Source organism: Eurosta solidaginis, chromosome 5, assembly GCF_040869045.1.
Source record: "Eurosta solidaginis isolate ZX-2024a chromosome 5, ASM4086904v1, whole genome shotgun sequence".
NCBI lineage: Eukaryota > Metazoa > Arthropoda > Insecta > Diptera > Tephritidae > Eurosta > Eurosta solidaginis.
The window spans coordinates 77,875,748-77,888,322 of NC_090323.1; the positions used below are offsets into that span (position 1 = coordinate 77,875,748).

A 12,575-nucleotide genomic window follows, 5' to 3' on the forward strand; every position below is an offset into this window, starting at 1 on the left:
GCGAGAGCTCAGCTTCAATGACAGAACGTTTAGCAGTTACTTCAGCATACGAAGCAGTAGATGACGAATTTGATGATAACGCAGCAGCAGCCTCACTAGCATGGCGGAACGACACAAGGTGGCAGCATGGTGACATACCTACAAACATAAATAAAAATTCCATGTACTTTGTTTTTGTAAATTCGATGGACAAATGTCAAAATCGTACTGCGCCGGAAGTTGTATCAAATCAAATAAAAAAAGTTTATAATCAGCTGTCCAATGCTGCCACCTTGTAAAGTTCCGCCATGCTCACTAGACTCAGTAGAAGTAGCGACGCCCACCGATGACATGATATGAAACTTCTCGCTCTCTGAGAGCGCGTGAAAATGTGCATTTTTTATAATATTGGCCATAGATACCATCATGCTCAAAATCAAATTAGGGCATTTCAGAATAACTTTGGGGTATTTTACATGGTAAAGGTTTAATTTAAAATTTTCACTGAAAACTTACTCAAGATTGTCAAATGGGATATCAAAAAACTCGAATTTTTGTCAGGATTACAAATTCGAAGAAAAAATAACTATTTTTCACCCGTGGAAAATTTATCAGTGACAACACCTTTCATCGAAGGGCTGCACACGAAACGGGTTTTGATAGCAGCTTTCGATTGGAGAAAAAGTCAGCTTCTTAGTCTTCGCATTGATGTAAATGGATGCATAAAGGCCAGGTTTTTGTGGAGCGTTGCAACATTCCACTTTTGACAGCTGAGATAAATTGTAGGTATACGTATAGGTTAACGCAACATGTATAATTAACAGCCTTTTGCGGATGACAACGCAGATACTTCACCAAGTGATCTAATTTCGTAATTTCTTCTAAATTTTTTGCGTTTTTTATTGTATGTGGATATACATATGTATGTACATAAACATTTTGGTCGCATCAAAGTGAAAAAGGGGCTAGCCGTTCATTGTTATTTTATGGCGGTGCCAGCGCAAAAAAGCAAAGCAACGGAATCGAAATATTTTATTTCATATTTTTTCACTTATCTACCACAAAATATTTCTACAAAACTTTGCCTTTTTTTATAAATTTTAATAAGTTTTTATCACCTTACTTGCTGATTTTTTGAAAATAATGAAACCGAACGGATTTCTTGAAGTTTTTTTTTTTTTGGTAGTTTAGGCAACTCTATAGCCATCTGATGTTCAACACCCATTCTTGGAAACGAATGAACTTTTGTTTACAATCGAATGAACTTCAAGACCCATTCCTGGAAACGAATTGAGAGAGAATAAAAGTTTCGTATCAGGTCATCAGTGGCGACGCCAGCAGCAGCACTTTGTGTTTGTTGAGTAGAATTCGTACTTTTGTTTGTATCTTGCATATTAGGCGAATTAGCAGGCGAGTTGATGAACATCCCACGAGAGCGAGTTATGATTGTATTGCTTTTGTTATCACTATTTTGCCTTTTTATCGAAGACGTATGATTATTTTTGACACTAACAAGTATTTGTTGCATTTCAGCTAACGATGCACATAATTTATTAAAATCTGACCAACGTATAGATATAGTGCAGTTTGCAATTGTCACATCTGAACATAATGTTCGAGTTCGATTTAAGTAGATTGAGACCCACATTATTTAGTTTTGCACATTTTACATGGATTTTATGTCCACAGAAATCACATGAGATGAAATCTTCTCTCGCAAATTCAGTAAGACAGCTTATGCACTTGGGCATCACGAAATAAGTAAATAAACGGAGCAATCGAAAACACCTCTGCACACAACGAATGCTCGTATTATTGGTTCGTGGTTTACCGATGGTTTGTATGCGGTACACTACATCGTTGATCCGTTTTACAACTTTGTATGGGCCTTCCCAATTACACTGAAATTTCGGGGACAAACCTTTTTTTCGTTGTGGGTTGTATAACAGCACCAAATCTCCTTCCTGAAAACCTTCCTAATTAATTGCTTTATCGTATCTGGCTTTCATCTTGTCACTCATAATCTTTGTTCGTTGCCTTATCAGATCGTGTATTTCTCTCAGCTCTTCTTCCAAATCACCAGTGGATTTCTTGACATTTCTCTCCGCATCGGCATCTATCCCAAACTTCAAATCAGCTGACAGTCTAAGGTCATTGCCAAAAATTACTTTTGCAGGGGTTTGGCCCGTTGCCTCATGCATTGCTGATCGGTAAGCCATCAAGAATAATGGTATGCGGGTCTCCCACTCTTTATTGAACTTGTCCACTACTTTCTTTAAGTGATCCTGCAATGTTCTATTGAATCGTTCCACATTACCATCGGACTGAGGATGCAATGCAGTTGTCCGTGTTTTTCGAATGCCCAATGATTTACACATTTCCTAGAACACAGCTGATTCGAATTTCCTGCCTTGGTCAGAATGTAACTCCATTGGTACACCATACCTTGCAACCCAATTGTTTATAATCACTTCTGCTACTGTTTCCGCTTCTTGATTTGGGATTGGGTATACCTCTGGCCATTTGCTGAAATAATCCATACTTACTAGTACATATGTATTTGTTTCCGCAGTTGCTAGTAGGAAATGGACCTGCGACATCCATAGCGATCCTTTCAAATGGCGCACCTGAGTTATATTGCTTCATCTGGCCATGACTTCGGGTTTTGGGCCCTTTTGCTCTGCTGCAAGCCTCGCAGTTCGCAATCCACTCAGTGACCGACTGACGGCAACCAACCCAATAAAATCTCTGTTTAATCTTGTCGAGCGTCTTCGTGATTCCAAGATGACCTCCGCTTGGACCACTATGCAGCTCGCTGAGCACGTCAGGAATCCTCTTTCTGGAAACAACTATCAGTTTTTTTCTTTGACCATCCTCACTCTCCCATACTCGATGCAAGCAACCGGATATCAATTCTAAACTGTTCCGCTGTGCCCAATATGACTTGCAATGGGACTCTCTGCTGACATCTCCTCTCTGCTTGGTCTTTCGTTTCGTTCGAGCCATTGTATAACATGTGACAGATCTGTATCTTCTAGCTTCCTTAGTTGCTCCTTGTCTCATTCATCTGCACATGTTATAGTCATTAGCCGGACATCTATAATGTCTTCTTTAGACTCGGCCTTTGACAGTGCTTGCATTCCAAACTACATGGTCTTCGTGACATTGCATCAGCATTTCCATGGGTACTACCTTTTCAATGCTCAATGGAAAAGTCATAGCTTTGTAGTCGATCGTGATGCCCTGGTCGATTAAGAAGTCCACTCCAATTATGATTTCATCAACAATCTCTGCCACTATAAAACTGTGTACTGCCGTGACGTTCCCAATTGTGACTTCACATGCTACTTCTCCTAGAACCGTGCTGTTTTCTCCAGTCGCTGTACGCAATCTTGCTCCAGCAATGGTCTAATCTTCTTGTTGACTAAATCCGCTCGAATGATGGAATGAGATGCACCCGTATCTACAGTCTGTAAAGGTTCTTTCCCATCCACCTGTCCTCCGACAGTAAGACCTTGACCTTCTTCCAATTTGCGAGATAGTGGTTATGGGGCATTCAATTGAGGGAGCCAGCTGTCGCCCCTTGCGGCCGACTCGCTTTAGTTTAACGATTGAGTGGATTTGGAGATTTGCTCATCTCCTTCAGCTCTTTGTTTACGGCCACCCACATTGCTGGAACTGTTACGATTGGTACTGCAATAACGTGCAATGTGCTCTGGCTTTCCACATTTAAATCATTTGACGGCACCATCGCTTTTCTGCTGCGTTCCTTTTAATGCTTCCAAAATTGTGTCTACCCAGCCTTTCCACTTCCACGCGATGAGCTTTGTATGCGGGCTTACTCAAAAGTGACGCTGTTTCCTGAGTCAGTGCGTGGAATACCGTTTCTGCGAATATGGGTTTTGGGTTTGCATATGTCGCTCGCTTCGTTTCGACGTCCTGTATGCCATTTATAAAACTCTGGATTTTTACCCTCTCGGTGTATTCCACGGGTGCGTCCGCATTTGCCAAATGAGCCAACCTTTCAACATCCGAAGAAACCTCTTGCAAAGTCTCATTCGCTCTTTGGTAAAGTTTTGCAATTCTATTTGATATATCTGTTTCCTGTGTTCGCTTCCGTATCGCCGTTCTACAGCAGCCATCAATGCGTCATAACTGTTCCGTTCGTACTTTGGAATAGTCTATAAGATTTCGGCAGCTGGTCCTTTCAATGCTACGGAGAGTGCAGCAACTTTATCTTCAGCATTCCAGTTGTTCACTGTTGCGGTCTTCTCAAATTGTAGCTTAAAGACCTGGAAAGGAACAGAACCGTCAAAGGATGGTGTTTTTACCTTTGGATTACTCGTTGAAACTGCTGGGCGATTTAGTCGCAACTGCTCGATACGTCCTCTCAAAGCATCCACCTCGGCCTCGATTTTTTCTTCAAACTGTAAAATTTTTTGTATATTGCGCCTCCAACTTTGAGCAAATACGTCCTTCATGCTCTTCCAGTTGAGCAGAGATCTGCGATGATATCTGTGCTGAAATTTGCGCCGACATTTCGGATATACGCGTTTCTTGTGCTTCAATCTTCGATGTTATTTCAGATGACATTTCTGCAATACGTGTCTCCTGTGATTCCATCTTGGATGCCATATATGTCTTCTGTTCTTCCATCTTGTATGTTATACGGTTCTCCTGGGATTCCAGTTGGGAACTATATACGTCTTCCGTTCTTCCAGTTGTGATGCCAAAGATGTCTTCTGTTCTACCAGTTGAGATGACATTTGCGACGACATTGATGTTACTGTCGATGTTTGTGCAGATATTGCAGCCAATATCATGTTCAAGTCTGTGCTCGTAACTGTCTGCGATGTTTCATTTTTCTCTTCAATTTTTGTTGCCTCCTCGCCATCAAGAGGAAAGACATACTCTTCCACGTTAATTCCTTCTGCTTCCATTGCCTCTCGTAGTCGTGCCTGAAGTTCGAGTTTAATGCCGCTTGTATTCAATCCACGGCTCTCCAACTCGTTCTTCAGTTGCTGGATCTTCAATTCACTGAACTTTGCCATGTCCAAGCTGTATTCAAAATCTTCGGAATTTATTCAACAATTCCTCTTCTGACACCAATTGTAACGAATTTACTGCAATTCCTCTTATTTCAAATTCTCTGCTAACGTTCGTATCGCTAAACTGTTGAATAAATTACTCCACTTTTCAATAATGCAAAATGGCCTTTATTAAAGTACTTCACAATAACGTATTTCACAATAACACTACTATTGCTCGCCAGGTGGCATCTTAAATCAAACTGATTGTCGCGCCTCTACTGTTGCTGGCTTTTATAGTGTTTGGTTTCCTCGTTGACATTTCTAGGCGGTTCTGTTCTAGAATCTACTAGTTGGTTATCTGCTATAAGTTTCTCAGCTATAACTACAGATGCACAATTTTTATAGCTTCTCTCACAGCTCATGCGCGTGTGTTTGTGCGTTGCTTCTCCGCTGCACGTACGTACATATGTGTAGACATAATGATTGAATTATTGATGTGCATACACGTCACTGCTTAGCATGGGCTTAGAGATGACAGTGCCCCTTAAAAATAAAATAAATGTAAGGCGCGAAAACCTCCGAAGAGATCTAACGAGCTTCTCTTCCAATTTGCATCGTGCTCCTCTTGATTTTCCCTACAAATTGGCCGGACGGGACCTACATGTTTTATGCCGACTCCGAACGGCATCTGCGAGGCAGATGAGTTTTCACTGAGAGCTTTTCATGGCAGAAATACACCCGGAGCGCCTGCCAAACACTGCCGAGGGGCGACCCCGCTTAGAAAAATTTTCTTCTAATTGAAAAACGTTATATCTAAAATTTTGATGTTGCTTTGTCCGGGGTGTGAACCCAGGGCATACGGTGTGGTAGGCGGAGCACGCTACCATCACACCACGGTGGCCGACAGTACCCCTTAGTGTTGCTAATATTCGTTACAATATTTAATACTGAAAATGCAAATATATCGTTTTAAAAAAGCAAGTTTACTTTAAGCTACTTTTAAAAAGAAAGAAGCAGAAAAAGCATACCAAGCAAGAAAATAAGACCCCATGGTACTTTAGACTGAATGAATTTCCAGGTAACCAGCGATGGTGTAGGACCAGTAGTTGGAGGACCTTTATAAAAGCAAGAAAAATGTTTTTAGCATATTTAAATAAGCATTTAAAAATAAGTATTTCAAAACAGCGACGGTCAACTAATTAGCAGCAAAAACAAAATGGCATTGTTTACAAATTATGATTATTATTCTTATACCCAACGTGTACTCGTACTCAATGGTATTATAGCTTTGATAAGATAACGGTTGTTTGTAGTAGTATGAAAGAATCGAGATAGAAATATACTGCTACTATATTAAAATAAACGGCATCGAAAAAATTTTGATTGGTTCTAATCCACCTGTTTTCTCGATAACTTAAGCTAAAATTGTTCTGTTTTGTTGAGTTCAAAGACCGGCTTTCTAATAAAACAATTGAAAATGTTTTAATTTAACTTTAATTAGTTTTGATATTTCGACTCCAGTCTGAAGTCATTATTAAGACTGCGAAAAATACTTAAAATAAAAATAAGTAAACCAAAAATATTTTATCAACAACTATAGTCACATACGTTGTGCTTAGAAGACTAAAAAAGCTATACAAAAAGGAAATGTACCAAGCAAAATAATTGGGTACTAATAGAAAATGTAAACAAATAAAACAACAGTAGTTTTAAACAACAATGCGTAATGGCCGGGACACAATGAAGTTTTTCCTACAGATGCGTTCAACGCAATCTTATGCATTCCAGTAACATCGCCACAATCAACCAAGATTTGCGCTTGTATATATAAAGGAACTTCAGACTTGGCAATTGAAGTTTATTTCGCCTTGCACATTCAAATTCAAAATTATGCGAAGCACTGTTATAAATATTCTCACTATACAAGAAAAATAATTGCTAGCATATTTGGTGTTCTATTCATTTGTTATATTGTAGTTTTTAACTGCACCCTTAACCAAAGCAAATGTCAAATTTTTTTCCTATGCTTTGCTTGCAACAAAAGTTGAAAGTTGCCTACTTTTTCATGTCAGAGGGCGCCAGGGTCGCTCTCAATAAAATACGTGCAATCTCCTCATATTGCAGAAAATAGACTTAAACGCATCTATATGAAAAATTGCTTATGTGACGGAGCTTTAGGACGGCGAATAACATTGCATTGTTATTACGACGCCGAACATACATACACATTTTATATTTCAATAATATTGACATATAATATATGAACTTTGATTTAGTCGTCTATTCATTTATTGCGTTCGTAAATTAATGAGTTTGAGACGTATTTACCATAATTTCTCTTATTATCAGGGTCGAAATATCTATAATATCAGCCAGTATGTTAAATTCCTTTCAGTTTTTTCATCATAATAAAATTAAAATAATTTAATAGGAGAAATTATTGTGAATACGTCTCAAACTTATTAAAATTTACTAATATAATCATTGTTGGCATTTTAATTGTTTTCAACCTAGATTTAGCTTTTTTTCTCCGTTTAGCTTGAAAAGTTGCGATTTAGCTTTAAGCTTTTTTTTTTAGAATTTTTTTAGCTCTTTTTAGCTTTTTTCAAAATTTTAGAAAATCTATATACCTAAACAGTTTGATATAGATTCAATTTTAAGAACAATGAATTTGGGCTAGATTTAAAAATGGTAAAGATGGTAGGCAGAAATCGAGGCGTAGTATCTTTATAAATGCAAACATCAACCTTATATCATTTTCGTTCCTTGTATTTGCCACTCGATTCTATGACTATTTCACCTGCTTCGAAGCCGCTTCCGAGCGAGATTGAATTTTTGATTTCAGAAACATTTAACAGGGTTTCTAAGTTCACATGTAGACAAATGATCTATGTAATGATACATATATGCTGCGTAAAACGACGTACTCGAATAGAATATAACAACTTTATTATAAGGCTTATGGACCAACAAAAACTTACTTATATAAGGCCTTATTAAAAGAAGCTACTTACTGTATTAGGACCTTTTATATAAGGCTTATATATAGCCCACCTAAAATCAGGCTTACATAAGCTGTTATAATAACGAGGTTGAATAAGGATTTGTGTACCATAAGTTTTATTGCACATATAAAATTACTTGGGCTTATAATAAGACACCACCTGACTGCAAATTCCTTTATTCATGTTCATAATAACCTATTACAGAACTTTATTTAACCGGGAGTCACTCAACGCCAGTGGTTCGGTCAGCCCAGAAAGTGTCATGAAAATATTCCCTCCAAAAATTCATTTGGCAGATGTCGTTTGGATTCGATGTAAAACTCATACAAAAAGTTGAAAAAGAGGTTCCCAGACAGTGTGAAATGTAGACTTTACATCTTTCATGGGTTCTTCAAAAGGACAAAAAGTAGATTCCCTTATTGAAAATAGTTTTATCGGCGTTCTTATTTTGCAAATAAAAAGCCATTTACCTTAAACATATTACGAAAACTTATAGACTATAGTGGAGTTTTATTTATCATGTATCCCTTTTAAATTAAAACACAGATGGCACTTGCTAGCTACTTTTTTAATTTATATGAATTTGGAGTAAAAATAATTAAAATTTTTTATTCTGTTATGTCTTTTATGAAAAAAATAATAAAACGCATAGAAAATTGCCTTAAACTTTTAGCTTTTTTTCTTAGCCTTAAAAATTTTTATTTACCTTTTTTAGCTTTTTCTAGCCTCTGGAAACACTGAATATAATATACGAATGCAAGAGCGGTTAAATGCAGTCATTCTCTCTCATGAACAAATGTTTATAAAAAAGTTCGAAATTTTCCAAATATTTAAAAATAGTTTTTTCGTACTTCTTTGTAAACATTTACAATTTGTTTTAGCTGGTAATGCCGGTTCCCAAATATACCAAATTCTTGGTAGTATCGAATTTATATCCGTCAACAGTGAAGTAGATGCTAATGCGCGAAAGCGTCTGCGCCTTGTACTCATTTACCGCAAGACCCTAATCCCGAGAAGATAAAACTCACAGCTCTCTTATAATAGATCGTACCATAACGGTTTAGTTGCTGGTAGAACTATCTTCTCCAGTATTATGTTAAAGAAATAGTACGAAAGGGAGTCGCTTGTCGGAAGCGTCGTTTGGTTTCGAATGATTCGGAGTGCTCTTCCCAATCCTAACGGAGCTGGTTGTACTGCTCAACGTTATTTGGCAGAGCCTTATTAACTTTCCAGGGAACTGACTTTTCGCGCTGTCAAATGCTGCTTTGAAAAGATTGTGAATGCCGATTCCCTTATCGTGAGTCTTCTCCAGGATTTGGCGCATCGTGAACATTTGGTCGGTAGTAGATTTGCCAGGTCTGAAAGCGCAGTGACAAAGTCCAATCAGTTTGTTTACTATGGGCTTCAGCCTTTCGCAAAGTACGCTAGGTACAACCTTATACGCGATATTAAGCAGGCTGATTCCGCGCTTATTGGCGCGGTTGCGGGATCGGCTTGCTTGTGGGTTGGGCAGAGTGCATTTAAGTTCCGATCTGGAGGCAGGCGCCGACCATATTCTCGCAATGATGAAAAGTGTTCTCTCCACAACTTAAACACACTCAGTTACCAGGTCGTTATTATCGTTTCTGCAGGAATCAGCCCCGGTCTTGAAACCTTCCGTCGGAATTTTGTTCCTATCAGCCAGCGTCTGAAGCTCCATTCATCAGCACTCACATCGTTCTACCTCACATTTTTTCCTTCTTCGCCCCACGTGTCCGATAATTGAAAAATTGTATTTTGTTTTTGGAATAGTAAGTAGACAATTTTTCAGACAACCTGCCATAGCTGCGCAGATAGATCCATTTTGAAGGGTGCTAAGCCTTCATCATCAGTGCGCTTTAGGCACGCTGCGCTAACCATTAAGCTATGCAGCGGTATTTGGTTTGATATAAATTGCTACTTCTATTCCTCTTTACCAACTATATTTGATCAGCGTTGTGCCATCTGTTTCGAGACACTGATAATGTTGGATTTGTTGTGTATTGTTCATTGCAAAAAATTATTGTTCTGGCCTTGAGCTCGTTTCGAACCTTGAATCCTTTATCAATAGGCCGATAAAACAAAAACAATAATTTCCAAATGTTTTATTTGAAAATCAGCCTTTGAGCTCAACAAAACAGAAAAGTCTTTATACTAACGGCAAAAAACAAAATAAATTTGAGCTAAAATTAAGATAACTTTGCGAAATTTGGTACACGGTCTTATTTAGATAGATGTTAAAATCAAACGATAACAACGCTTTTTTCGATCTTGAAAATTTTCTTTAAGAGGAAAAAACAAATACTTATAAAGTAGTGAAACTTGGCGGGTGAAAACTTTATGACGAGAAAAATTAATTTAGTGAAATTTTGTGAAGCGGGCTGGTAATCCTCTAATTTTTATTCTTAAATTATAGAACAGTATAAGTAAAATATACTTTCAAATTAGTAAATAAATACAATAAATAAATAAAATAATGGGCTAAAATCAAGCTTTAAAGTTGAGAAAATAATATTGTTGAGAAAACCAGAATAAACAAGTAAGGAAGGCTAAGTTCGGGTGTAACCGAACATTACATACTCAGTTGAGAGCTGTGGAGACAAAGTAAGGGAAAATCACCATGTTGTAAAAAGAACCTAGGGTAACCCTGGAATGTGTTTGTATGACATGTGTATCAAATGAAAGGTGTTAATGATTATTTTAAAAGGGCGTGGGCCTAAGTTCTATAGATGGACGCCTTTTCGAGATATCGCCATAAAGATGGACCAGGGGTGACTCTAGAATTTGTTTGTACGATATGAGTATCAAATGAAAGGTGTTAATGAGTATTTTAAGAGGGCGTGGGCCTTAGTGGATCAGGTGGATCAGGGGTGACTCTAGAATTTGTTTGTACTATATGGGTATCAAATGAAAGGTGTTAATGAGTATTTTAAAAGGGAGTGGGCCTTAGTTGTATAGGTGGACGCCTTTTCGGAATATCGTTATAAAAGTGGACCAGGGTTGACTCTAGAATGCTTTTGTACAATATGGGTATCAAACGAAAGGAGTTAATAAGTGTTTTAAAAGGGAGTGGGCCTTAGTTCTATGGCTGGACGCCTTTTCGGGATATCGCCATAAACGTGGACCAGGGGTGACTCTAGAATGCGTTTGTACAATATGGGTATCAAATGAAAGGTGTTAATGAGTATTTTAAGAGGGCGTGGGCCTAAGTTCTATAGATGGACGCCTTTTCGAGATATCGCCATAAAGGTGGACCAGGGGTGACTCTAGAATTTGTTTGTACGATATGGGTATCAAATGAAAGGTGTTAATGATAATTTTAAAAGGGAGTGTGCCTAAGTTCTATAGGTGGACGCCTTTCCGAGATATCGCCATAAAGATGGACCAGGGGTGACTCTAGAATTTGTTTGTACGATATGAGTATCAAATGAAAGGTGTTAATGAGTATTTTAAGAGGGCGTGGGCCTTAGTGGATCAGGTGGATCAGGGGTGACTCTAGAATTTGTTTGTACTATATGGGTATCAAATGAAAGGTGTTAATGAGTATTTTAAAAGGGAGTGGGCCTTAGTTCTATAGGTGGACGCCTTTTCGGAATATCGTTATAAAAGTGGATCAGGGTTGACTCTAGAATGCTTTTGTACAATATGGGTATCAAACGAAAGGAGTTAATACGTGTTTTAAAAGGGAGTGGGCCTTAGTTCTATGGGTGGACGCCTTTTCGGGATATCGCCATAAACGTGGACCAGGGGTGACTCTAGAATTTGTTTGTACTATATGGGTATCAAATGAAAGGTGTTAATGAGTATTTTAAAAGGGAGTGGCCTTAGTTCTATAGGTGTACGCCTTTTCGGAATATCGTTATAAAAGTGGACCAGGGTTGACTCTAGAATGCTTTTGTATAATATGGATATCAAACGAAAGGAGTTAATAAGTGTTTTAAAAGGGAGTGGGTCTTAGTTCTATGGGTGGACGCCTTTTCGGGATATCGCCATAAAGATGGACCAGGGGTGCCTCTAGAATTTGTTTGTACGATATGAGTATCAAATGAAAGGTGTTAATGAGTATTTTAAGAGGGCGTGGGCCTAAGTTCTATAGATGGACGCCTTTGCGAGATATCGCCATAAAGGTGGACCAGGGGTGACTCTAGAATTTGTTTGTACGATATGGGTATCAAATGAAAGGTGTTAATGATAATTTTAAAAGGGAGTGTGCCTAAGTTCTATAGGTGGACGCCTTTTCGAGATATCGCCATAAAGGTGGACCAGGGGTGACTCTAGAATTTATTTTGTACGATATGGGTTTCAAATGAAAGGTATTAATGAGTATTTTAAAAGGGCGTGGACCTAAGTTCTATAGACAGACGCCTTTTCGAGATATCGCCATAAAGATGGACCAGGGGTGACTCTAGAATTTGTTTGTACGATATGGGTATCAAATGAAAGGTGTTAATGAGTATTTTAATAGGGCGTGGGCCTTAGTTCTATAGGTGGACGCCTTTTCAAGATATCGCCATAAAGGTGGACCAGTGGTGACTCTAGAATT

The 12,575-nt window shown here is 38.3% G+C and overlaps 1 protein-coding gene across 7 annotated transcripts in view; it reads right to left on the minus strand.

Annotated features, from left to right (window-relative positions):
• Indy (I'm not dead yet) overlaps positions 1–12,575 on the minus strand; it is a 329,958-nt gene that overhangs the window by 18,941 nt on the left and 298,442 nt on the right. For 6 of the 7 annotated variants that reach the window (XM_067791205.1, XM_067791202.1, XM_067791206.1 and 3 more), the window contains one exon: positions 6,038–6,124. The exons of the other annotated variant lie outside the window; for it this stretch is intronic. In XM_067791205.1, the coding sequence (XP_067647306.1) occupies positions 6,038–6,124 (87 nt within the window). The remainder of the gene's footprint in view (positions 1–6,037; positions 6,125–12,575) is intronic. 7 annotated transcript variants of the gene reach the window in all.